The sequence below is a fragment of the Siniperca chuatsi genome, linkage group LG16 (assembly GCF_020085105.1).
Source record: "Siniperca chuatsi isolate FFG_IHB_CAS linkage group LG16, ASM2008510v1, whole genome shotgun sequence".
Taxonomy (NCBI): Eukaryota; Metazoa; Chordata; class Actinopteri; order Centrarchiformes; family Sinipercidae; genus Siniperca; species Siniperca chuatsi.
This window is the reverse complement of record NC_058057.1, coordinates 5,056,488-5,084,118: the sequence shown is the minus strand read 5'-3', so window position 1 is coordinate 5,084,118 and position 27,631 is coordinate 5,056,488. Positions and strand designations below refer to the sequence as shown.

Sequence of the window (27,631 nt, the reverse complement as noted above, 5' to 3'; positions counted from 1 at the left end):
AAAACTCTGAACTAATAGCTCCCAGGTTCACTGACTGCTGCCAATCAGACAGGTAATCCAGGAACCACGCACAAGCACTTGAACTAAAACCAACTTTACTTAAGATATGTAAAAGCAAGAATTGATCAACAGTGTCAAATACCTTGGAGAGGTCCACAAAGATGGCAGGACAATGGTTCAGTGTAATGCATTGTCAATATCTTTCACAACCAAAGTGATGGCAGAAACAGTGCTATGCATGGACCTGAACCCCGACTGATGCAGACTCAGAACAGAGTTAATGGTGAGAAAGTTTTTAGGTTGACTGTTTACTCTAGAATTTTGACTAAACAAGGCAATTTGGATATTGGTCCATAATTATTCGGATCACTCTTATCTTCACCATTATGAAACTGGATGACATGATCAGTTTTCTCTGCTCTAGGAACAACACCAGTAGAAATAGAAAGGTTAAAAATGTAAGTTAATTGCTCAACAATTAGTGCAGCAGAGAAATAAATAAAAAGAGGATCCAAATTGTCTTCACCAGTACCTTTCTTGGGATCAATGGTTGGAGGAGCCTCAAGAACTACGCTGCAAGAGACAGGATCCAGAATATACTAGGAGTCCTCCTACTAGAGTTAGTAGGAGGACTCCACTATCCATGTCTTCAAAAATGTGACCAGCTGCTGCAAAGTGTCTATTAAATGCAGAACAGATCTCGTAATGATCATACACTAAGCAATCATCAAACTTGAGATGGGTAGGTAGGGAGGCAAAAGAATTGCATTTGTTAGATATTACCACCTTCCAGAATTTTGCAGGGTTTGAATAAGAGCTGGAGACCAAGTTCAAATAATAGTCAGATTTAGCCTTGCTCACAAGGGATGTGCATTTGTTTCTAATCTTCCTTAAAGAAGCCCAGTGGGATGCCTCTTTAGTGCGTTAACACTTGTCCTATAGAGCAGGTCTAGACCGTGCTCTTTATAATATTATTTACAGAGACCCAACAATTCCGACCATGAGCAAGCACTTGGTGACAGTGGCAAGGAAAAACTTCCTTTTAAAAGGCAGAAACCTCATGCAGAACCAGACTCAGAGTGGGCAGCCATCTGCCAATGCCGGTTGGGTTGAGAGAGAGAGAGAGAGAGCAGGAGGTAAGAGAGCATAGAGTAGCACAAAGCAAATTCCACATAGAATTTTAAAATAATAATGTAATGGTAGTGGTAATATTAATATTAATAAAATAATACTAGTAATAATAATGATAGGAATAATAATGATAATTATTACTCCCCTCGAGTTGAAGCAAAGGCTCAGGTCGTTCTTGATTTTTAACAGACATTTATTCGGACACGAGTCTTCAACATGTCTTGTACATGTTAGTCTTACAGCCCTTTTATGTCCCAACAATGCCGTCAGAACTATGAAAGGAAATAAGTAAAACTTAAATTAACCCTCTAAATGTGGTGTTTTACACATAATAATAAACGAAAAATACATACAAAATGAATAAATAAAATGCACATTCAACACATAAGAAAATACACTTAATTGACTAATTATACATTAACACACGGTCACATACGGCAAAGCAATTAACACGATAAAATACATACCTCATTGACCTCTCTAACTCAAGAGGAATAAACTTGGAGGGTTACAGTTTCTTCTTCTTTAAACAAAAAGACAATATAACTTCTTAGCACTTCTTATAGGCATAACTCTTGCAGACATGTCATGCGTACAGCACCTCGTGTGCTCTTCTACATGTAGTGCACCGGAACAAAATATCCTGATAGCAGCAATTAAATAATTCCCTAGCGGAACAAAAGGAAATAGGTTCCCCCTTTTTCTATAGTTTTAGCTGAATAATATGAAATGAATTGACATGTATTAACAAAAAATATATTACTTACTTATTCTTATGATTATTTTGAAGATTTTAACTATTTATTGTCCTTTTAACTATAAAATGCATATTATGAACTACAATATATGAGTGTTGCCTCTGACGGAAGCTACAATAATAATAGTAATAAGAATAAGAACAATATTTGTAGTAGTGATTGTCGAGCAGGAACAGAAGATGCCTTGCAATCATAGATCCAGACTCTGCAGCTTCAGAGGCAGAAATACCTGCTGAAAGTGACAGAGGGAGAGAGGAGAGAGACGAGAAAGCACAAAACTACGGGAGAGAGAAGATGTCGAGTTAGTAACATGCATTAATGGGATAAGAATGCATACAGATAAAGAGAAGGAGAGAGGAACTCAGTGCAGTCTAGGCCTATAGCAGCATAATTAAGGGATGGTTCAAGACTCACCTGAGCTAGCCAAGACTTTCCTCTTTGATATAGCTTATGGTTAATAAGCTTTATCAAAGAGGAAAGTCTTAAACATACTGTTAAATGTGGAGATGGTGTCTGCCTCCTGAACCCAAATATGGATCTGATTCCACAGGAGAGAAGCTTAATGATCTGGCTCCCATTCTACTTTTGCAGACTTTAGGAACCACACGTAACCCTGAACTCTGGTGTGGTATGTTCTAGTCGTGCTGCAGCACTCTGGATCAACTGGATTGTCTTAAGGGCCTTATTCGGCCAGCCTGATAATAAGGAATTGCAATAATCCAGCCTAGAAGTAACAAATGCATGGACTAGTTTTTCGGCATCATTTATAGACAGGATGTCCCTGATTTTTTCAATGTTACGTAGGTGAAAAGGGCAGTCCTTGAAGTTTGTTTCAAGTGGGAGCTAAAGGACAAATCCTGATCAAAGACAAATCCGAGGTTCCTTACAGTGTGCTGGAGGCCAGGGCAATGCCATCTGGAGCAACTATAGCTTTAGATAACGTGTCTCGGAGGTGTTGCCAAGTGCAATAACTTCAGTTTTATCAGAGTTTAACATCAGAAAACTGCTGGTCATCCAGGTTTTTATGTCCTTATGGCATAAAAAGAAGATAAAATTTGGAAATTATCATTGGACCCAGGGCTGGACTGGCAATCTGGCAAAATATTTATATTTTTTGCTAATGACCATAAAGCAGGGGCAGTGGTCCACTGGTTAATTTTCTATAATGACACTAGACTACCCCTCTGTCCTCTCTGTTTCTTGTGTCAGATGCCGTGGGTCTGGTGGCATCTGTGGATGAAGGAGAGCGCCTCTCTCAAATGTCAAGATGGATAAGCAAAAACGAAAGAAGGGCGGTGCGGATAAGTTGTGGGCCAAAAAAAATGAAGAATCAAGATGTGGATGCCACCAAATGTGCACAAATCACAGATATGTTTGCTGCAGGGGTTGCAGTAGTGCTTCAACATCTACAGCGACAGCAGCAATGCTACTCATTATATAATACTCATAATAATACTCATAATTATGCAGCAACAGGTGGAAGGAGGAGAGGTGGCTGGCCATGTGAGGAGCAGTGTGACAGGGAAGCCGAGGAACTGAGTGAACAGGAGGAGAGTGTAGTTGAAGCGGGAAGCCGGGAGTAGCATGCTTTGGCATTGTTTTTGTAGCCTAGCATAGTTCCCTAATGCTGTTGCAACTTCGGCTGGCTAAGCAGTGAGTGACCTATGTCCATATGTATCATAATCAGTGGTGGAAGAAAAAGTGCTAATACCACTCTGTGAAAATACTCCACTAGAAGTAAAAGTCCTGCATTCAAAACCTTAATTAAGTATAAATATCTAAGTTGTATCAGCAAAATTCACTTAGAGTATCAAAAGTAAAAGTACTCATTGTGCAATAAAATTGTCCCTGTCAGTGTTTTACTATTACATATGATGTCTCTGGATTAATATTACTGCTGCATTAATGTGTATTTTACTGCTGATGTTTAAGGTTGAGCTAATTTAAACTACTTTATTTCTGGGGGTAGTTTAATCTACATTAATGCATCATGGTCTATAAGATCATCATATGTTTGTAGCGTCATTGTCCTGCGAGAACCACATGTGTAAAAAGTCAACTTTTCATGAGCTCAGAAAAACAGCCCTGTTTTCAGCTTTATAATGCTGGGGTTTAAAATAGTTTATTTAGCTTAAGAAGTAGAACTATTTTCTCAACCCATAAAGGAACTTAATCCTTCAGTTCATCACAAACATTCAAATTCAAAATCACCAAAATTGTTTTAAGTGCACAGGAAGGGCATGAAAATCTGTAATCTCAAAAGTAACCACTGACTAAAGCTGTCAGACAATAATATAATATAAAACAAAAAGGTGATCTATTAACTGTGTAAACACCTTATGCAACAGTAATTATCAATATTTATTAATTAATTTTTTATATAGCGCCATTTCATAACAAAAGTTATCTCATTTCACTTTTCCTATAGAGCAGGATTAGAGTTTGAAGAGAGCTTGTGTAATGTAGCAAACTCACCACTTGCACACATCTCCCAGCTGAAACTACCTGAGTTATACTATCGGACTATCGTCTCTCTAGGCACAAATGGTATTACAACACAGGACGGGACAGGGCTAGCAGTTTAGAATGCTAATTTCAGTCGATATCTCTACAACACAATACATAGACATCTTTGACATGACGTCAGAACTGTTACTTCTTCACATTCTGTTGATAATTTTAGTTCATTTTTTTATGTTTTAAACTAAAATTCTGGCCAAATCTTACATATTGCCCCTTTTAAGCAGCCCTACAATAAAATCTGTTGAGTCCAAGTCTGCGCTTTTTTTTTCGAGCGCAGTGATTGCAGGGTGAAACTCATCTCCAAGGAAATCCATTTCCATCCAAAACATCTGAGACACAGCTTCGATTCGGGCATCAATTTTAGTATATAAGTCCACTTTGATGGAAACTATCTCAGAGCCCAGGCCCCGAATGGCCTCAAGTACAGTTGTGTCTTCTTCCTTGGACATATCATCTGTGTCTGGGCCATGATGGGCAGGCAAAGCCGGTGCTGTCATTGGGCTCTTTCCCCTTCCTTTCCCTCTTGGCATCGGACTCACAACTGGACTGCGTACAAGTGTTTGTACATCACAAAGGAACAACCAAATAAAAAGCTAAATTGTAGTAAAATTCACGTATTTTTAGATTAGATTAGATTAGATTAGATTCAACTTTATTGTTATTACACATAAACAAGTACAAGGCAACGAAATGCAGTTTAGGTCTATCAGAAATGCAATAAGCAAGTGCAGGATGTAAAGTATGTGCATAAATGCAGGATAGAGCAATATTATGAAAATATTTTACAAGTGGTACAATGGACATTATATACAAATGGCATTACTATAAACAGAAGTATACTGATGGATATGTACAATAATGAATTGGACTAGGCAGAACAGTAGAGCAATGAATATTAAGCAGTGCAAATTATGGACAGAAATAGTTAACAGTGCAGTAGATGGGTTATTGCAGTATTCAGTACATAGTACTGGGGTGCAAATGATGCAGTATATGTATAAATAAATAGTCCGGTAGTGCAAATGAACATGTGGTACATGTAGCAAAAAAATATAGCAGCATTTAAAGTTAAGGTATATGAGGGGACAGTGGAATCAGCAGGGGCAGAGTTCAGTAGGAACACAGTTCTAGGAAAAAAGCTGTTTCTCAGTCTGCTGGTCCTTGTCCAGAGACACCTGAGGCACCTGCCAGAAGGCAGGGGAGAAAACAGTCTCTGAGCAGGGTGAGAGCAGTCCTTAAGAATGCTGCGGGCTCGACGCAGACAGCATTTCCTCTGGATGTCCTCAATGGCTGGAAGTGGAGTCCCTGTGATGCGCTGGACAGTTTTCACCACCCTCTCCAGTGCCTTGCGCTCTGCAGCAGAGTAGTTCCCATACCAGACTGTGACACAGTTGGTTAGGATGCTCTCTACTGTGCAGCGATAGCAGTTCACCAGGATAGCTGAGGACAGTTGGTTCTTCTTCAGTGTCCTCAGGAAGAAGAGGTGCTGATGAGCCTTCTTGACCAGGCAGGAGGTGTTGGTGGTCCAGGACAGGTTCTCCGAAATATGTCAACAGCTAATTTGCTGGCAGTTATATATACATTCAAGGATACAGACTTTAAATCACAACACTTGAAAACATCTCTCATTAGTAAACTTACAACACTGCAGTTGTTACTCATTGGAGAGATTCAGACATGCCCCTGAACACATCTTATGCAACATCAAAGGTACTTTTATGTTGGGTGCCAAGAGTACAATGTGTTGCTCCAGCCATTATTCTAAACTGATCTGGTCCTATGTAATGGCATGAAGAGAATGGGATAGAGGATGATCTGCTGTGGCAAGGGGGAGTATTGCAGACGCAGGACCACTCCTGCCTGAGTAACAACAGGAGGAAGGAGGCGAGAAGACAAAAGTAATCTTGGACCAATGGAAGCTGTGGACTGTACTTAGTTAACATATGTTCAGCAATTCTCTTGATCATGTATGTGTAGTCATAAACAATCCGTATAATCCAGCAGCCACAGGCCGCCGCAGTGTAATCCCAGAGGAATTCAGTAAACCAGAGGAAGCAAGTAAGTAGAGTCCTTGTAGTGAGGCTTAATCCAGTGGCTGTTTCTGTTTGTATCACCCCTCCCCCGCTCCCACAGGACTTCACCATGACCCTGTATCTGAGGCATTACTGGAAGGATGAGAGGCTGGCCTTCCCAAGCTCCACCAACAAGAGCATGACATTCGATGGGCGCCTTGTGAAGAAAATCTGGGTGCCCGATGTGTTCTTCGTCCACTCTAAGAGGTCTTTCATCCATGACACCACCACTGACAACATCATGCTGCGGGTCTTCCCTGACGGTCATGTCCTGTACAGCCTGAGGTGAGGACAGGACCTCCACAAACACAGATATCTGCCTTCACTGGGATTTTGCACCTGGCAGGCCTTGGTGCAGCATGCATAGAGCTGGTGATGTTTACACTCTGCTTTTAATTCCCCAGGGTTACAGTTACTGCAGCATGCAACATGGATTTCAGTCGTTTCCCTTTGGACTCGCAGACATGCACACTGGAGCTGGAGAGCTGTAAGTATTCATATGCCCTGACACTCAATTGCTAAGAAGACTGTGGAAATAATGTGCTACTAATTATTGCAGCATGTTGCCTCAATCAGCACCACACTGACTAAAGACACTGTTTATTTATTTATCACTATATGCTGTTATTTATCAGTAAGAAGTTAGCACAGAACAACAGTGGATGTTAATTGGATCATGTTTTCACACCAGTGGTCATTACTACATTACATTACCTTTTATTGTCCTTCAGATGCTTACACAGACGAAGACCTGATGCTGTATTGGAAAAGTGGTGATGAGTCCCTGAGCACTGATGACAGGATTTCTCTATCTCAGTTCCTCATCCAAAAGTTTCACACTACCTCCAGACTGGCTTTCTACAGCAGCACAGGTACACTGGCAAAACAAATGCTGAGTGGAGTTTTACATAGATATTTTCTATAAGGTTGGATTATCCACTGGCCAGAAATGGTGACTACTCTTAGGAGCCCCAAAGGCCCCAGGTTCACTGGTGGCAATTAGTATGAAGTAATTTGATTAATTGGTTAATATAAACTGAAATGAAAAGGATCTTAATGTGACTTCTGCATTTGTACCTAATCTTGAGGCCCTGTATCATCGAGGGGCCCCGTGTCAGAATCTGATTTTAATACCATTAATATTTCAGTTGAGATTATGCTTACATGGTGGATATTTTTAAATAAGTCCATGTTTAATCAATGTATAACCAACCTAAGTTGGAGAACACATGGGAAATCAGTAGGGACCCTCAGTTCACTTTTTTTCCCTGAGGCCTGATGACCAGTTAATCAGGCCCTGATATTGCAGAGTTAGAAGTAATTGAATTGGCTGAGTTGAAGCTAAATGAGGAAAGCCAAAGAACCACAAGACAAGACAGACAAGGAAAGTTAATTTATATATAGCATATTTTATACACAAAGGCAATTCAAAGCACTTCACATTATGCATTAAAACAAATAAGAAATTAAAAAGACTAAAAAAGAGGGACATACACTTAATAGAAGGTATCTATGGATGTAGGAGCAGGGCAGATACTGATAAGTCCATAAAGGTTTTTAACCTGGATTTAGTTGGGGCAAGTCTTCTATGCTGCTTTTTGTTGTTTGATTTAAACAGTTAGTAGACCTACCATGACCTGAAAGGCTGAGAGGCTTACCATTGAGAGATTTGTCAACAAGTAGTAGTACTTTTTTTATTCTCTGTTTATTGGAATATACAGAGGTCCATACAATCAATGTGATCATTGTAACAAGACTTAGAAGCCTTATCTATCCAAGCTTTCTGTGAAAACAGCTGTAACTGAAAATAATAAAGATGAGTAATAATATATGTTACAGAAGCAAATAATGACCAGTAAAATAATATAAAATACAGGTATAGAAAACAAAAAACAGAACTGAAAACAGAACTTAATAAATAGAACTAGAATGTTGGGTTGTACCTTCATGATACTCAATTCACTCAAAAAAAGAAACAAAATTTATAAATGTATACAGTACAAAATCCAATTTATAAAGATATACTCAGGCAGTCTTCATGTTTTGGCCATGTTTACTGTTTACTTTTTCACTATTTACTGGGACTTTTACTTCAAAACACTATTTATTTCCATAAAGCCATGTTACAAATAACATAAATGTCCCAAAAACATAGAAATTGAATATTGATTAATAGTCATATATGACTGAACCAGTCCATGCTATAGAGGCAGATAAATGCACAAAGGAAGGTCCCAGAGTCATCTATGACATGTCTACAGATTCCGCTCAGCCAGACCAACAGGATGAAATTATTTTTGTTGGTGGCAGTACTTTTAATCAGCCACTAGATGGAGACATAAACCGTATAATCGTATGGAAGGCTGAGGTCCGCCATCTTTATAATCCATTCCCATGCAATCTAAATGTATACAAACCAGCTGAAATGGATTTAAAATGGCACAGGGACATTGTAGAAGGTAAGACACAATTCCTAGTTGTAAATGTACAAACCTAAGTTTGTTTTTGTATTTCTTCGACAACTATGCAGTAAGTTTTGGTCGTACAATGATAGGATCTACACTGTTGGAATCTCTGGAGTATTTGTTAATTTATGGGGCTGTTTGTGTCAATAGCCTGAAATGAAAGATATTAGTAGCGCTGTTTTCAGACAGACAGTCAGAGAATAGTTTTTGCTGCACGCTCAGTCAGTTGCTTGATGTTTGACTTGTGTTTAATTTAGGTAAAAATGGTTAGCATCAGCTTTTAGCTGAGCTCCTTCCCATTTTGTGTTGGTATGCAGCATGAATATATTGCCTCATGTTTAGCATGCCCTTATATGCCGCTTGTGGGATGCCTGCTGCCCCGGTACCGGGGTGCTTGGGTTTAAGATTAAATCTAATGTCCACCTGGAGTACTTTTTGCAAAATTTTATGAACCTCCTGCCAAAAATAAGATAATAATGGGCAAACCCAGAATATATGGTAATTATTTGCTTTGGAGGACCCACACTGTCTCTAACAACTGGACAATTTAGCATAATGAGTCTTTTGAACTGCAGTAATGAAGACCTGATGAGGTTTTTCCAACAAAACTCTCTCCATAAAGCTGAGTTTTCCATTGTAGCCCACATATATTTTCCCATTACTCCTCTGTTATACTTAGGTTTCCCTCCATTTCCAATTTTTGTTTTAAATACATTGAGTTACATTTTGTTTGTTGTAGACCCCTATAAAGTTTTGAGATGGTTCAAAACATATTCCTCTATGAAGACTTTTAGTAGAATATTATCTAAGTACTGTTGTTTATTTACCTTCATTAATTGCTCAATATAGTGTCACACTTGAAGAAATCTGTAAAAATCATTATGCATCTTGAGATTTTGAAAAACTCTTATGTGCCCCTGATGAATAAATGTACAGTATGATGTTAAGCCTTGAGACACCCTCCACTTAAGCCTTACATCTAATCTATTAGAAACAAAATCAGGGTAATATGCACACCATCTCAAAACTTTGACATACTTGTTTAAATGATTTTGTGATATTACATTGTTCCACAACTTAAGTGGCAAACAAATCCATAGATTTCCCAAATCAATTACATTATTCCACAACACCATTTTCCAATTACAGCTTGAATTGGAAACTCCTTTGCTATAGCCTCCTCAATCTCCTTCCATCTATCAACATACTCTGGGTTAAACCAACAAGTCAAGGGTCTTAATTGAGCTGCAATATAATAATCTTTTAGACAAGGGACTGTAACCCCTCCTTTGTTTTTCACCAACTGTCGATATATCTATTTATAGGTTTTTTCCCTTGCCAGATGTACCTTGAAATAAGTTTGTCCCACTCCAGAAATTGTTGGTCAGGTAGATCCAATGGAAGGTACTGGAACAGAAACAACAGTCTCTGCAAACTATTCATTTTAACCAATTCAATTATGAGAACCAACACTAAGAAGAGGAATAATGTTCCATCTCCTTATGTCTTCCCTAATCTTTTGATTAAGAGGGAGGAAATTTATGGAGAATTCAATTAAATTTTATTTATATAGCGCCAATTCATAACAGAAGTTATCTCATTGCACTTTTCCTATATAGTAGGTTTAGACCGTACTCTTTATAATATTATTTACAGAGACCCAACAAATCCCACCATGAGCAAGCACTTGGCAACAGTGGCAAGGTAAAACTTCCTTTCTAACAGACAGAAACCTCAGGCAGAACCAGACTCAATGGAGGGTGGCAATGCAAATTCCACCTAGAATTTTAAAATAGTAATAATGTAATGGTAGTGGTAATATAATTATGTAATAATTCCTATTGTTATTACTTTATTAATATTAATTAATAAAGTAATAATAATAGGAATGACAGTCACAGGAATAATGATGACAATAATAGTAACAGAGCCAATAACAACAACTGTAGTAGCAGTTGTCAAGCAGGAACACATGGGCAGCAGATTGCCCATAACCACAGATCCAGTTTCTGCAGCTCCGGAGGTAGAAATACCTGCTGAAAGTGACAGAAGGAGAGAGGAGAGAGACGAGAAAGCACAGAACTACAGGAGAGAGAAGATGTCGAGTTAGTAACATGCAGTAATGCATGTAAAATGCATACAGATGGAGAGGAGGCGAGAGGAAAGAAGTGCATCATGGGAAGTCTCCCAGCAGTCTAAGCAGCATAACTAAGGGATGGTTCAGGGCTCTGCCAAGCTAGCCCTAACCATAAGCTTTATCAAAGTGGAAAGTCTTAAGCCTACTCTTAAATGTGGAGATGGTGTCTGCCTCCCAAACCCAAATTGGGATCTGATTCCACAGGAGAGGAGCTTGATAACTGAAGGCTCTGGCTCCCATTCTACTTTTGGAGACTCTAGGAACCACAAGTAACCCTGCATTCTGGGAGCACAGTGTTCTAGTCGGGTAATATGGTATTATGAGATCTGTAAGATACGATGGTGCCTGACCTTTAAGAGCTTTGTAGGTGAGGAGCAGGATTTTAAATTCTATTCTGGATTTTACAGGGAGCCAGTGCAGAGAAGCAAATACTGGAGAAATATGATCTCTTTTCCTAGTTCTTGTCAGTACATGTGCCGTAGCATTCTGGATCAATTGGAGACTCTTAAGGGACTTATTCGGACAGCCGAATGGAATTGCAATAGGAATTGCAGTAGTCTGTCTTAGAAGTAACAAATGCATGCACTAGTTTTTTGGCATAATTTTGAGACAGGATGTGCCTGATTTTGAGAGTTGGTGTGCTATCTTCTATATTTTTTTAGAAATAGAAAGTAGCCTTAGTCCTAAACTACATTGTAGAATTAATGTTTTTCCGTTTACTCATATTTGTGGTGCCTCCGCTGTCTAAGTGACAAGGTAACAGCAGTTGCATTTACAAAGTCGGCAAACGGCCTTCATCCATGTATGGTATTGAGTCCAAAATGCTTCCACACATTACTTCTCAGATGGTTAGGTTACATGATTATCCATTCAGTGCAGCTTGCAAGTTTTCTCCATTTTGAGGTAGCGAAGAGAAGAACAATAGGCCAAAACCCTTTTAACTGACTAATTACATTTGAAGTCAGTAGCAACTTGTCCGTACAGAAACATGTCCTGGTTACTCACCACAATCCACAGAGCACTTTATCAAAGATAATTGTGCTACTAAAGGTAGGAAATAGTAAAAGCTGCCGAAAATAATTGTTTGGCTTTATCCAAAGACATTTACACAACCAATAAGCACTGTATCCAGAGAAAAGGTCTTCCTCTGAGAAATGTTTTTGTGACTCAGGAACTAGAACACTGATGTGAAAAACACACCACTGGGCTATTTTAATATATTTCATATTTCCCTACATTGTTATTCTTCCATTTTCTACCTTGCTATGCTTTGCTGTCATAGATTTTGTTATCCAAAGCAGTTTTCGCTTTTCTATTTAGTTGTTGTTTTGTTTGTTCATTGGTTTGTTTGGTTTGGTTTATATGCCCCTCCAGATTTCCTGATCATCTCTGTGCAGATTAGTTGTTAATTTCACCTGGTTCTGTGTTTATCGTGGCATTTTAGCATATAATTTCTCTATTCTACCTCTGATACATAAAACAATTTCCAAACATCTGCTGTATTTTACTTCTTCCCTGTCCCTAGGCTGGTACAACCGTCTGTACATCAACTTCACTCTGCGGCGTCACATCTTCTTTTTCCTGTTGCAGACCTACTTCCCTGCCACTCTCATGGTCATGCTGTCCTGGGTGTCATTCTGGATTGACCGCAGGGCAGTCCCTGCCAGAGTCTCATTGGGTAAGAAGATATTAAATTTGAACAAGCAGGATGGTCATTGTGTTGCATGTGTGTCCAAACACATCACAGTGACCTGAGAGCATAACCAAGTTAGCACCTAGGGGGTGTCAAACTGTTAAAGGAAAGTTCACCATTTTGGAAAATTTGCTTATTTGCTTTCTTTCTGAGAGTGAGATGAGAAGATCAACATCAACCTCATGTCTGCGTTAAGTACGGCGGTGGAAGCAGGGGGAAACAGCTAGGCTAGCCCTCACTAAAAGAAAATAAAATAACATCCACCAACACCTTTAAAGCTCACTGATTAACACATTGACTCACACTTGTTTAATCCATACACAAACAGAAATGCAAAATGACATAACCCCTCTCTCTTGAAGAGAGTCACTAATATTTCTCAGTCAGTGTGGTCTCATGTCTATAGCTCTCTGGTCGACTGAATGTGCTGCTGCTCTCTACTCACTGAACCAGTCCAATCATCAGCCAGACAGTGAATGAGCTGTGAATGTGCATACCTAATGACCAGTCACTGATCCCCAGTATGCATATTGATGAGATGATAACAGCTTGAAAAATAATGATAGCTAATGATAAAGCTAGTTAGTCAGTTAAGTTTAGTTACTTTTTTGACTTTTGCATATACAGTATGTAAATAGTTACATTGTGACATCAGAGATATGCAAAATAGCGCATATGATCCAGTTTCAATAAAATCAGTGAGTAAAGTTATAAAGTTGTGTTTTTGTACAGTAATCAGTGAGGCCCTGCCATAAGAAACACTCCGCACTGGCAGCGTCTATTGTTTTTCCAACCTAATTCTTGTCTCATTGTCATCTGTCTGATAAACAGTAAATTCATCAAATTCAGTGCCCCATATCTGTATCCGGTTGTTTGTTGGTGTTAGCGGACCCCATTTCTAAGCTAACATTAGCTAGTGTTGCACACTCTTGGTGCTGTAGTGGAGCTGAAGAGAGGCAAGGCACTCGGGAGAGCGCATAAACGTCACATCCTTTGGTTTTTCGCAGAAATTTATAAATAAAAATTTATTTTTTTGTATTTATACAGAATTACACAGTACACATACATCATTCTTTATATAAGCATAATACCATATAAAGAATAAAGACATTAGACAGACAAGGCAAACAAGATAGACAAGACAGGATCAGATAGACAAGACAGGACCAAACAAATAAGACCAATGTGTGAAGAGAATAATAATACTTATAAATGAGACGGTGTAGTCCCTCATTCGTCCAGGAATGTTCCATCGTAGAAAAGGTTTCAATCGTAGTCATCTAGACACTGTTTTCAGAATCAAGACGTTTCGGCTCCCATCCAGAAGTCATTCTCAATTGTGAAAAATGGTCTGAGAACTCAGAAATTTAAGTTAATCTGTGTTACTTAAGCCCTGCCCTCAGGAAGGAGTCTTCCTTCAACTGAAACTGCCCTTCTTTTGTTTCCATGATGGCCCAGTAATCAGTAATCAGGCCTATTGTTTTCTGGCTGCACCTCCCTCATCACTGATTAGCATATGATTGGCTTGACCATGGTGATAATACACTGTAATAGATCGTAGGCAGGTTGAATCTCAGACCACCATTTCTGTTCAAAGAGGGGTTTTCTTTTCTCACAAAAATGGCGTCTTTGACTCCTCTTTCAAACCAACTCTTCTCTCTACTTAGAATCTTCATCTCACTGTCTTCAAATGTGTGGTTTGTAGCTTTTAGATGCAAATGCACGGCGCTCTGCAATCCCGAGTTAGCGTGTCGTCTGTGCTGATAAAGTCTTTTGTGAAGTGGCTGTTTAGTCTCACCTATGTACCGTTCTTTGCAGTTTTCCTCACTGCATTGAATAGAGTAAACTACATTGCTCTGTTTCTGAGTGGGCATCTTGTCCTTAGGATGAACGAGTTTCTGTCTTAAAGTGTTGCCTGGTTTAAAGAAAACAGGAACATCGTGCTGTCTAAAGATCCTTTGTAGTTTTTCAGACAGTCCAGGTACATAAGGGATGGAGACACCGTTCCTTCTTGGTTCTGTTTCCCTTTTGTCCTGTTTTTGGCTCTTTTAACTTTGTTGAGAGCCCAAGTAGGATACCCACAAGCTGAGAGAGCATTCTGAACATGCATTTCCTCTTTCTTCTTACCCTCTGAGCTGGTGGGCACTTCTTGGGCTCTATGTTGTAATGTCCAGATTACACCCAGCTTGTGCTGTAATGAATGACAGACCATTTTTCACAATTGAGAATGACTTCCGGATGGGAGCCGAAAATCTTGATTCTGAAAACAGTGTCCAGATGACTACGAAACCTCTTCTACGAATACTTATAAATATTATACTCATGTGAATCATACATTAGAAGCCATTTGTGGAGAGAAAGAGGAATCAGAAAGGGGTCTGCAAAAAGGGGACCAGGGGTTATGTTGTTTTTTAGAGATGGCGTGATTTGTTTCTAGATTTGAGTGGTCTGTGAGTAAACTGAGCCAGTGAGATATGGATATCTTAGTTCTGTCATTCCAATTAATAAATATGACCTTTTTAGCAATGATTAATGCTAATAATATGAATGGTTTGTGATGTTTGGGAGTATGAAAAGTAGAGACGTCACCAAGTAATGCATGGGGCACTGGGGGATGCTGAGAATATCACATAAGCTAACGTTAGCTAGTGTTGCGCAGTGTTGGCGCTGTAGGGGAGCTGAAGAGAGAAAAGGCACTCAGGAGCACCCAATAACGTCACATCCTTTGGATCCTTTGTTTATATATTTAGTATTTATACATTATTAGAAAAACTAAACACTACTTCTATATTTAATATAATTAAAATTACTTGAAAACCACAATAAATGAAGTTTTTCACATTGAATGTTAACTCTGTCATTGGCCCATCACCAATGTCAGACCAAAAATCTGATGGAGTTGACATCTGAAGATGTTGACACATTAGGCATTTCTTCCACAAAACAAATGGAGTTTATGTAGTGGCCATTTTGTTTTTTTCTTTTGATGCTAGATGCTAATAGAATCTACTATAATAAAATGATCTAGACATTTCAAATAATTTCCTCAGAAACTGGAAGAGGGTGTTGACATATCATGGTTGTGACACAGGAAATATTAACATTAAGATTTGAAAATATTTTCATTTTTATACCTAATAGCAGTTATAATTGCTGGATGTGTTTTGTCCCATGTCTCAAGAATCAGTGACCATCAATAAATCATCACATTGATTTTGAGATAGTGGTATTCTCTGTAATTAATATTATAAAGAGTGCGGTCTAGACCTGCTCTATAGGAAAAGTGCAATGACATAACTTCTGTTATGAATTGGCACTATATAAATATTGAATTGAATTGAATTTGTAATCATGTGTAATTACCCTGACATCTCATCTATGCTTCACATACTTCCCAGGAAGTTACAGAAATAAAGAATATTGCCTTTTGGCGAAAACATAAGCTAATATGGAGCTTTGCTGCTCTACCAATATCATCGGCTTTATTCTGTTGTAAATTTTTAAACCAACAGTAGCCTGAGCAGACTAGAAAAATGCAGCAAAATATATTGTGAGTAAACTACAGGGCACAACTGGAATATAGTCTTGGCCTCTTCATCTACTATCACTGCACTCAGCACCTACAGGTGTATCTGCTGAATGGAAAAGTTTTCACATCTTGTCTAGAGATGTTGTTCTTTTAGGAAGTGCTTGAAATCACTAAAGCCAGAAACATATTTGAGGACTCTGAAACTGTGAAAACACTGCATCACACAATTAACAACTGACTTTTTAGAATACAGTTACCTCTGATTTCCTGAACTTTTGAAGTTGTTGAAGGATGGATCTTTTTTCACTTTGACCGAGCAAGGTTAGCAGTTTCCCAAGTTTCTAGTCTTTAGCCTACAAGTTCCAAAGCTATCTCTGTACTGGACAGACAGATAAAATGGATATGAATCTTTCCCAATGTTTCCCAAAAATCCTTCTTGAATGCAATACTAATACAAGGTAGTATGGTCTCTGTGCTTCAGGTATAACCACAGTGCTCACCATGTCCACCATCATCACTGGAGTCAATGCCTCTATGCCCAGGGTCTCCTACATCAAAGCTGTGGATATTTACCTCTGGGTCAGTTTCGTTTTTGTCTTCCTGTCTGTACTTGAATACGCTGCTGTCAACTACCTGACAACGGTGAGGGACGGTAAAGACCGCAAACTCAGAGAAAAAGTCAGGGAACAGGTACACAGATCTTTTCAGAAATGGCATACGTCTACATATGGTGCTTTCAGCTTTGTTATTTAATCTTGATTCTTTTCATCTCTTTTGCTTAGTCTCAGACGCTCCCCTGCACCTGTGGCATGTCCCACACCAGGACTATGATGTTGGATGGGACATACAGTGAGGCGGATGCCAACAGCCTGGCAGGGTACACAAGGGCCTCCATGGCAGCTGAAAATGCGTCTGAAAAACAGGAGCGAATGGTGGTGCATCTCTCCCTGGATAACGAGCCCACAGGGACTAAGAAGAAGGGCATCCGCGGCTTCCGGATCATCCAGAACACCCACGCCATCGACACCTACTCTCGCATGATCTTCCCTGGCGCCTACATCCTGTTTAACCTGATCTACTGGTGTGTGTACTGCTGAGTGTGTGCATTTTAGCCTAAACTGTAGCAGTCACAGGAAAAACTGCAAAACCTTTTCATTGACTTTAGAAGAGAGATACAGTTGTTTCCAGTCTGCATGTTGAGGAGGAGCAACGAGTTTGGCTGGATGGCTAAAGAATATCAGAGGCTTCTGGGTATGAATATCTTAAACTCTGGCTCACATATCACCGCTGGACGGGACCACTTATACAGCTTCTCCTTCTTAATATAATTGTATCACAAGCTCATATATACCCCAATCATACTCCTACAACCTTGTGGGGCTGGTTGCACAAGTTTTGCTCTTAGTCTTGTCTAATGCCAGTTGTAAATAAAAAACAGACTAATTTTAAACCTAAAAATTTTGCCACCATACCCCAAGGCTCTGGCAATGGTATCACACTTGACTCTGCAACTCTTCCTACTATCAGTATGCCCACCCCAAAAAAGAGGTGACTGCCTACCAAATATCACAATGTTTTAAAGCTTTTGCAGTAACTTATTTCGATATGATTTTTTTGTCAGCATTAAATGTTAACTTCAGCATTAACACTATTTTCTGCATCCCTATGTCTTTCCATTTAAACATTTTTCTCTGCTACATTCATCACTGAATTTTATTTCTGTAAACTGACTTACAACATCTTGTACAGCTGCATCCATTTCATCCACACTTGTTGCTGTTTTTCATCGGTGTATCTAGGTAGGTAGCTAGCTAGCTATGTTGGAAGATGATGTCCCCATTCTTAATCCCGCCTATAAAGAACGAAGCTACAGAAGATCTTCACAGAAAGATGAAAAACACAAACCCTGGACATCTTGTCACGTTATAAAGTTGGTTTTGGCTAATGTGTTAGCAATCAGTTGCCTATTTACACATCCAGCAGACATGGATCAACATTAGCTAAATGCTCCACTATGTTCACCAGCTAGTCGCTAACTTTGTTTCTCTGTCTTTTGGATCTTGGTATGGTTAATATAGAAAATATTAATTAGCAGAGCTTTCAGATTGTCAAGAAAGCTTTGCACAACTGAAGAACTTAACTTGGACCGTTAAATCTGAGCCATAGTCAAATCTTTGTGCAACAAACCCCTGCCTAGAATTCCCTAAATAAAAGACTGTTCTCTGAAGCTCTCTATCTTCATGATCAAACTGTCATAATAATAAGAGCATAGAATTTGGCTGCTATTACCGCTGTAACCTTTGGAGCTGACTGAGTCACATTACTGAATGTGTCCAGAGCAGATGGCTAATGAGGCAGTAAGTGATATAAATACCTGCCTTTCTTCCCTGAACAGAGCACTGACTACAGTGACAACATTTCAATTAAAGTAACAGTAAATGCTGCTGCCCTGTATTACTCATGGACTACTGTTGGCATTAACCAGACTGAAGCAACCCATAAAGCCAGGACTAAACAGGATCTTACTACTTTATGGGTTTTAAAGCACCATACACCACAGTTGCTGAGCAAAGTCTTTATCTATTTATGTAGTTACGGGCTTGTTCATTCACTGTTTTTTGTTAATTTAATATTTATTTATTTATTTATTTTTTGTGCAGCAATAGATCCATGTGCCATTATACCTTAAGTTGGCAAAGATGTGCAAAACAGGGCTTATACAGACACTGCTTGATGCTTGTGGCAGATACTACTACTACTACTACTACTACAGATAATACTGTATCTTTCTATTGTATAGAAAGATGTTGTATATTTCTTAGAAAGGACTTAAAGGTCCAGTACGTAACAGTTGGAGGCGCTATTGGCAGAAATGGAATATAATATTTATAAGTTTTAATTAGTGTATAATCACCTGAAAACCTACCTTAGAATAAGCCGTTTTTAACTACATAGGGACTACGTAGTCCATTCCCACGGAGGTCGCCATGTTGCACCACTATGTTTCTACAGTAGCCCAGAACAGACAAACCAAACACTGGCTCTAGATAGGGCCATTCGCGTTCTCTGTGTAGTTTCTCTTACACACTTGGAAGGGGAGGGTGATGCAAGCGGCATTCAAATGGTTGCAAACTGCAATTTCACCACTAGATGCCACTAAATCTTACACCCGGATCTTTAAAAACATGGAAAGCTTTACCAGTGATGTAACTAACTTGAACCACCTTAAGTGAACATTTTTGTATACACCAACATGGTTTAATGGCTGTATTTTTGTTTTTTCATTTGTTTGTTTGAGTACCATGAGTGACTGCATAGTTATGTTGGGGTTTTCTAAGCAGTATTCCATCTCGTTTAGCATTTAACTATGGGTAAATAAGTGGTGAGTAAATAGTAGCTAGAAGCTATTCCTAACCTGACCACGCTGTGATGTATGTGATTTCACCTATCACAAGTGCTGCAGTTTCATTCCAAAATACTGGTTTACAAGTCAGTATTTCTAAAGCGGATTCTTCCTTCAGAAATCATCACTTTTTAAAGTTAGATATGAAATTGATATAAATTTTCTCATCTGTGCACATCAAGTACAAAGCTGGATTAGCTTAGTTTAGCATAGAGACTAGAAGGAAATAGCTAACCTAGCTTTGTCCAAAGTTCAAAAATATACCAACAGCACCTCTATAGCTCACTAATTAACATGTTGTATCTGTTGTATCATTTGTTTTATCAGTACTCAAACAGAAATGTAAGAAAGAAACTTGGGGAGAGACTAGCTGTAGCCTGTCTATTTAATTTAACTTCATTCATTCAGCTTGACATTGTGTTCATGAACTTTAATTATTTTTACCCTAACCAATCAGAAGGGAGTGACATATCCGTCCTGCCAACGTCATTTGGTCTTACAACAACCTGTACAGCTGTGTCAATCTCATCCACACTTGTCGCTATTTTTCTGTCACTATTTTCGTGAATGTAGCTTGGTAGCTGGCTAGCTATGTGGCTATAAGGTCCCCATCCATATTCCGCCTACCAAGCTCTGACTGGTCAAATGTTTCTCCAACCAGGTCAAGCAGCCGTCAGTGCACACAACACCAGACCTATTTGACTCAGCAAACAAATCTGAGGTGATTCCGGGGTCTGGAACCAGGCTAGGCTAGCTGTATCCCCCTGCTTCCAGTCTTTATGCCAAGCCATGCTAACCACCTCTGAATAAGCAATAATGGCTTTAGCTTCAAAAAGCTAAATGTTTTTTATTTATGTATTTATTCTTTTTCATGGTGCATATCATTTTGGAATGAACTCTCATAACGGCAAGTCAGATGGTTTCTCGGTGCAAAAAACAAAGCAAGATGACAAGCACGCTTGCAGTTCCATCAGCTTCCAAACTAACATCACTTCTCTACCTTCATCTGCAGAAAATGTTCAGAATGTAATGCTTTCAGAGCAAATTTAATAAAGTCTTTCTTTCACACATTTATATGAGTCCTGATTTATAGCTTTGACGATTCAACATATCTGACCACCAGTCTGCAGAATTTGAGGATTTGAGGCCACAATGCTGTCAAGCTCATCCACTCTGGTTTCTAATAACAGCAATGCATAAGAAACAGCTTTAATGAAAACAGTCATAACTTCCAAGAATAATGTATCAGACACAATCTTCCTGTGTGACGCACATGTGACTTTAATCCAGATTTTAGAGAGCACTCTGGGCACATCTAATCCCCAAATAAACAAATCATGTCAGATTTGCCTATGCTACCACTACTTAAAAACATAGTACTTCAGTAAGGCAGGATCCCACACTCTCATCTGTGTTGTTTATTAATGCGTCTGTTGCTTTAAGGTAATACACTGACTCATGCTCCAATATGTCTGGCTATGATTTATACCCACTGGCACATCACTTGTTGTCCTAAAAGGACGTCTGTGCTGTGGCTTGTAGTATGTTGTGTCTGGGATAAATTAATAAACATTTACACACATTTCTTTAAAAAGCCAAAAAAGGAAACGTGATATAAATAGTTTTACAAATCCCTGTGTGTGCAAAGCCGATGGCTCTGGGTAGTTTGGTCAGATTTGAATAGGAAGGAAAAGGATCTGATTTGAATTGAGCATGACCCAGATCTAGGGTTTTTAGTCTGTTTTTTTTTCCCTTTCATTGCTCAGTAGGCATTAAACAATGTCTGGGTTACAGAGGTAACAACCCTTATCTATACCCTCATCAACAGGGGAGGAGGAATGTTAAGTCATGTCAATGAAAGATGACAACTTTATGGCTTACATCACTGTTGCTATGGTATGTAATGATATGCCAAGTGCTATTCTATATACCATAAAGGAAGGTTTCTAAGAGTGATAACCAACAGCACTAAATAAGCAGGGCTATTAATGGGCATAGAATGCTGTTTTTAGCAAAAATGTGATGTGTAGGATGAGTACACCACTTGCCAATAGAGAGGAGTCTCTGGAAAACTAGTTCTCTCATCTCCTCCACTGCTTGTACAAGGCCAAGTTTGACATGGATGTTGACGTGCACACTACTTACTGATAAAAATTGTAACATTCTGTCAAATGTTTTTGGCTATTTCATGGATGGTAATCAACACCAAAAGTCAGGTCACAGGACAATTTAAAGGAATAGTTAAACATTTTCAGAAATATCCTTGTTTGCTTCCTTTCTGAGAATGAGCAGTTCAATATCAATCTCATGTCTGTGTGTTAAAGCTGCATTAACAGATTTTCTGGCCACTTCTGCACAGGACAAGCTGTAAACACAACATCTGACATATTATCACCTTATAAAAATTATATGGTGACAGTTTCCTATTTACACATCCAGCACATTTAAAGCAACATTAGCATTTATTTGCAATCATGGTTGTGTCCTGGAAGATGATGATGCCCCCATTCCTAATCCCACAAACCCTGCCTAGAATTCCCTAAGTAAGACTCTCTTCTCTGAAGCTCTCTATCTTCATGATCAAACTGTTATAATAATAACAGCATAGAATTTAGCTGCTATTGCCTCTCTAACCTTTGGAGTTGACTGACTTTCTTCCCTTGATCTCTATTTTGGTCTCCACCAACTCCGGAACTTGAATTTTTACTTATTTTATTGAAAACAGCACCGAAAACCATAATAATGAAATAAAAATTCAATATAGAAAGTTGCAGACATTTGTTTAGGTTGTGCTAGAAGTGGTTTGAAGATTCTAGCTTCTTGTGTTAATGAGTTATGCCCATTTTTTGGGGCAGTGTCCATGGGCGTTTCCACAATGCAAATACCACCTAGAATTTTTTTTTTTGCATCAGAATGTGCCTGATTTTTGCAATGTTGCATAGGTGAAAGAAGGCAGTCCTTGAAGTTTGTTTCATGTGGGAGTTAAAGGATAAATCCTGATCAAAGGTAACTCAGAGATTCCTTACGGTGGTGCTGGAGGCCAGGGCAATGCCATCTATAGTAACTATATCTTTAGATTATGTGTCTTGGAGGTGTTTGGGGCCCAAGTACAATAACTTCAGTTTTGTCAGAGTTTAACATCAGAAAATTGCAGGTCATCCAGGTCTTTATGTCCTTAAGGTATGCTTGAAGTTCAGCTAACTGGTTAGTTTCATCTGGCTTGAGCGATAGATATAACTGGGTATCATCTGCATGACAATGAAAGTTTATGGAGTGTTTCCTTGTCGTAGTGCATGATCTAAGAACCCCAAATGCAGAACACAACGAAGTAGTACTTGGTTTAGTTAGTAACAGTCTTTATTATTTGCTGTAACAATAACTGGGGAAGGGTACTTCTCCAGTGCGCTTAGTCTGGCATAGTCCCCTGTAGACTCAGAGGATGTGGCTGGTCTGGTCTTGGATGAAGCAGCGACGTTCCGGACAGAGACAGGGGAAGCAGGCTCTGGACTGGCTTGTGTAGTGTGATGTGCTGAACTGAGCAGGCAGCTGATCTGTGGATGGAGCAGGTAGGACACGAGAGGCAGCAGACTTGAGAGGTGAGGTCGACAGAACAGGAAAGGCAGTTGGCTAGTGTAGCGTGGCAGCTGGTACAGGAAAACAGTCTTGCAGAGAGCCGTGAGGAGACTGGCTGAGATCAACAGCAGAGAATAGCTCTGTGACAGAAACAGACAAAGTTACAACGAGGCAAAAACTAGTGCGCACTATTTACTTAACTTGGTCAAGGTTTGCGCTGTAACATAGGCATCATACAAGTTTACAGAGACAATCTGGCGCTGGTAGTGTGGTAGAGCCTGGTAGATATGCTGTGGAGACTGATGAATGATTGACGTCAGGTGTGCCAGTGATCAGCAGCAGGCGGGAGACCAGGAAGTCAGACCAGAATGCACACACACGCGCACACGCACAAACAGCAATGAACAGGGGACACCCAAGAAACACAAGGAGAGGAAAAGCACACTAGAGCACACAGGGATCAGGGGGGAATAACTATAATATTCCTAATAATATTGCCTAGAGGAAGCATATATAAAGGTGAATAGAATCGGTCCAAGCACAGAACCTTGCTTGTACTAACTAAGGGTAAAACATCTTTAAGCAGCCTAGTTGGAATGGGGTCTAAGAAACAGGTTGATGGCTTAGATGAATTAATCGTCGAAGTTAGTTGAAGAAAGTTGATAGGAGCAAAGCAGTCAAAATATATATCAGGTTTTACAGTTGTTTCTAAGGTTCCTGTGTTTGAAGATAAATCGGTACCAGTTGAGGGCAGGACGTGATTAATTTTTTCTCTAATAGTTAAAATTTTATTATTAAAGAAACTCATGAAGTCATTACTACCGCGGGCTATAGGAATACATGGTTCAATAGAGTTATGACTCTCTGTCAGCCTGGCTACAGTACTGAAAAGAAACCTGGGGTTGTTTTTATTTTCCTCTATTAATGATGAGTACTGGCTGCTCTGGCATTATGGAGGGCTTCATTTACTTGTGTCTCCTGATTGAATTGTCTGTCACTCAGGGCTCACGTTCATTGTGTAGTATGTTGTGTGTATGTTCAGTAAACATGCACCGTTCCCTCGCAGTGAAAGGATCTGAGACAATGTCAGGCTCATCCACCCGTTTTTCATATTGCAGGTTTCATCATGTATTGTAAACTGGACCGACACACAGGTTGGTTTTTATACTGAAAAAGGCCCAAAAGAGGTAAGAAAACACACACAAAGTGTAGATATAAAATATATTTGCAGACACAAAATGTGTAGTTTAGCATCTGTGTCACTGTGGCCTCATGTGTTTCAACTTCATGGTTGATATTTGCATTCCATACGAGTTGCAATTTAAATTTTATTGATATAGCGTCAATTCATAGATGTTATCTCATTGCACTTTTCATATAGAGCAGGTCTAGACTGTACTCTTTATATTTACCAAGACCAACAATTCCCACCATGAGCAAGCACTTGGTGATGGAGGCAAGGAAAAACAGGCAGAAACCTTGAGCATAACCTCTAGGCTTAAGGTGGGCGGCCATCTGCCACGATAGTTTTGGGGAGAGAGAGAGAAGGAAAGAGAACTTACAGTAGAACAATGCAAGTTCCACATTTAGATTTAAAATAAAAGTTACGGTAGTGGTAGTCTTATTACCATTATTATTGCTATCATTATATTAATATTACTAACAATAATTGTTGTAGCGGTTGTCGAGCAGGAACAGGGGGGTAGTGGGTGGCTTGCAATCATAGATCCAGACTCTACAGCTCCGGAGGCAGAAGTACCTGCTGAAAGCAACAGAAGAAGAAGACAGAGAGCTAAAAAGCACAAAACTACAGGAGAGAGAAGATGTCGAGTTAATAACATGCATTAATGGGATAAGAATGCGTACAGATGGAGAGGGAGAAGAGGAGAGAGGTCATAGGAAGTCTCAAAAGAAAGATGTAGCACTATATATGACTCTCTGTCAGCCTGGCTACAGTACTGAAAAGAAACCTGAGGTTGTTTTTATTTTCCTCTATTAATGGCTGTACTGGCTGCTCTGGCATTATGGAGGGCTTTCCTGTATGTTTTATGTTTATGTTACGTCTTGCCAGACTTGCGAGATTCTTCCAGGTTGTTGGACTGCCATTTCCTTTCAAGTTTTCGTGATGTTTGCTTTAATTTGCAGGTTTGGGGGTTATACCATCAAGCTAACCTTCTTTGTTTGATTATCTTCTTTTTTAGAGGGGTGATAGAATCGAGTGTCGTTCGCAGTGAGCCTGCAGCACTATCAACAAGATGGTCAGTTTGGGAGGGGCTGCGATTTGCATAGGTGACCTCTGTTATGTTGAGACATAACATGGAATAAATGCAAATGGTATTGCTTCCTTGAATTTAGCCACAGCACTATCAGATAGACATCTAGAGTAGGAGTTTTTACCTAATGGCGTGTAGTCCAGTAATAGCAGTTCAAAAGTTATTAAACAATGGTGCGATAATGAAGGATTTTGTGGAAAGACTATTAAATGTTCAATTTCAATGCCATATACCAGAACAAAGTCGAGGGTGTGGTTAAAACTGAAGCCACTGCTTCATGTACACCAAAATGAAGCCACTGCTTCATGTACACTCTGACAAAAGCCAATTGAATCTAATAATGAGATACACGCAGTACTAAGGCTATCATTTTCAACGTCCACATGAATATTGAAATCACCTACAATAATTATTTTATCTGTTTTAAGGACTAAACTTGATAAAAAACTCAGATAAAAGAACTCTGATAAAGAATTCAGATAAAAATTCAGAATAAGGACCAGGAGTGCGGTACACTATAACAAATAGAATTGGCTGTCGTGTTTTCCAGGTCAGGTGTGAAAGACTAAGAACAAGGCTTTCGAATGAGTTAGAATTTAGTTTAGGTTTAGGGTTGATTAATAGGCTTGAGTCACAGATGGCTGCAATTCCACCTCTTCGGCCAGTGCCTTGAAGAATGTGAGTATTAATATGGCTGGGCGGAGTGGATTCATTTAGGCTAACATACTCTTCATGACCCAGCCAGGTTTCAGTAAGACAAAATAAGTCAATATGATACTCTGATATTAAATCGTTCACTAATACAGCTTTAGATGACAGAGATCTGATGTTTAAGAGTCCACATTTAATTATCCTATTTTGTTGTGCTATTTCAGCATTTTTGACATGAAAAACAATCTTACTGTATTTACGTTTATCCTTAGCCAGCAGTTTTAAATAGGATTCAACATCACCCGCTCTGGCCCCAGGAATACATTTGACTATGGTTGCTGGTGTTGCTAACTTCACGTTTCTCAAAATAGATCTGCCAATAATCAGAGTTGGTTTCTCAGCGGGTGTGTAGCTTAGTGGGGAGAACTTGTTGGAAACATGAACAGGTTGGTGGTGAACCGTGGGCTTCTGCTTAGGGCTATACTTCCTTCGGACAGTCACCCAGCCTCCCTGGTTTCCCAGCTGCTCGGGAGTTGCCGGGAGACGGCTAACAGGAGCTACCTCTGGTCAGTCCGCACCGTTTACTGGGGGCTGGCTAACTACAGCAGCTAATGATTTCAGATGAGTTCACATGGTCACAAGTTTCCAATTCACGAAGCCTTCTTCTTCTTCTTCGTAAAGTATTATGGCGGTTGGCAATCAACGTTATGGTGCATTACCACCACCAACTGGAATGGAGTGTGGATCGGGACTCTAACTATACATTCACTAATGATTAAATTAAAGAAAATAAACTGAGATGAATCAAAAAAAAAACTTAAATAACTAAACTCATCATAGCTATATTTTCTTTATCAAATTTGTTCTCCTAAGATAATGAAACAACAATAGATAACACTTCTCTCTAGAACTTCTTTGTAAAAGATCTCGTAGATCAAACCTCATCTTTATTTCTTTAAGGTTCAGTGTCAATTCTCTTCTCTCAGCATCATATTTTGGACAGTAAATCATAACATGTTCTAAAGTTTCTTCTTGGTCACAGAATAAACATCTTCCTTATATTATGTTTTCCTATTTTCCTGTTTAATCCTGTATGCCCAAAACATAGCCTGGATATTATTGTTTCCTCTTTCCTGGTTCTCCCCGTTTTCCTCATCACACCTACTTTTCTTTGAATGTTGTATAACCACCTTCCTGTTCTCTCTTCTTCCCACTGCTTTTACCACCTTTCTTTCAACTTCTCCTTAACTATGGTTTTCATTTCCGTTTAACTAAGGGGTACTGTAATGTCAATGTGATTTGTTTTTGTGGTTTCCTTTGCATACTTGTCAGCTATTTCATTTCCTTTGATTCCTATATGTGCTGGTATCCATATAAATGTCATATTTAGCCCCATCATTTGAATTCTATATAGAGTTTGCTG

At 39.2% G+C, this 27,631-nt stretch overlaps 1 protein-coding gene across 1 annotated transcript in view; it reads left to right on the top strand.

Annotated features, from left to right (window-relative positions):
• Positions 1-20,781, top strand: part of LOC122863332 (gamma-aminobutyric acid receptor subunit rho-2-like) — a 45,781-nt gene extending 25,000 nt beyond the window's left edge. Inside the window, exons 5-10 of the mRNA XM_044169739.1 lie at positions 6,546-6,769; positions 6,889-6,971; positions 7,216-7,356; positions 12,612-12,764; positions 16,790-16,998; positions 17,091-20,781. Of these exons, the coding sequence (XP_044025674.1) occupies positions 6,546-6,769; positions 6,889-6,971; positions 7,216-7,356; positions 12,612-12,764; positions 16,790-16,998; positions 17,091-17,405 (1,125 nt within the window). The 3' untranslated portion in view covers positions 17,406-20,781. The remainder of the gene's footprint in view (positions 1-6,545; positions 6,770-6,888; positions 6,972-7,215; positions 7,357-12,611; positions 12,765-16,789; positions 16,999-17,090) is intronic.
• Positions 20,782-27,631: the final 6,850 nt, after the last annotated feature.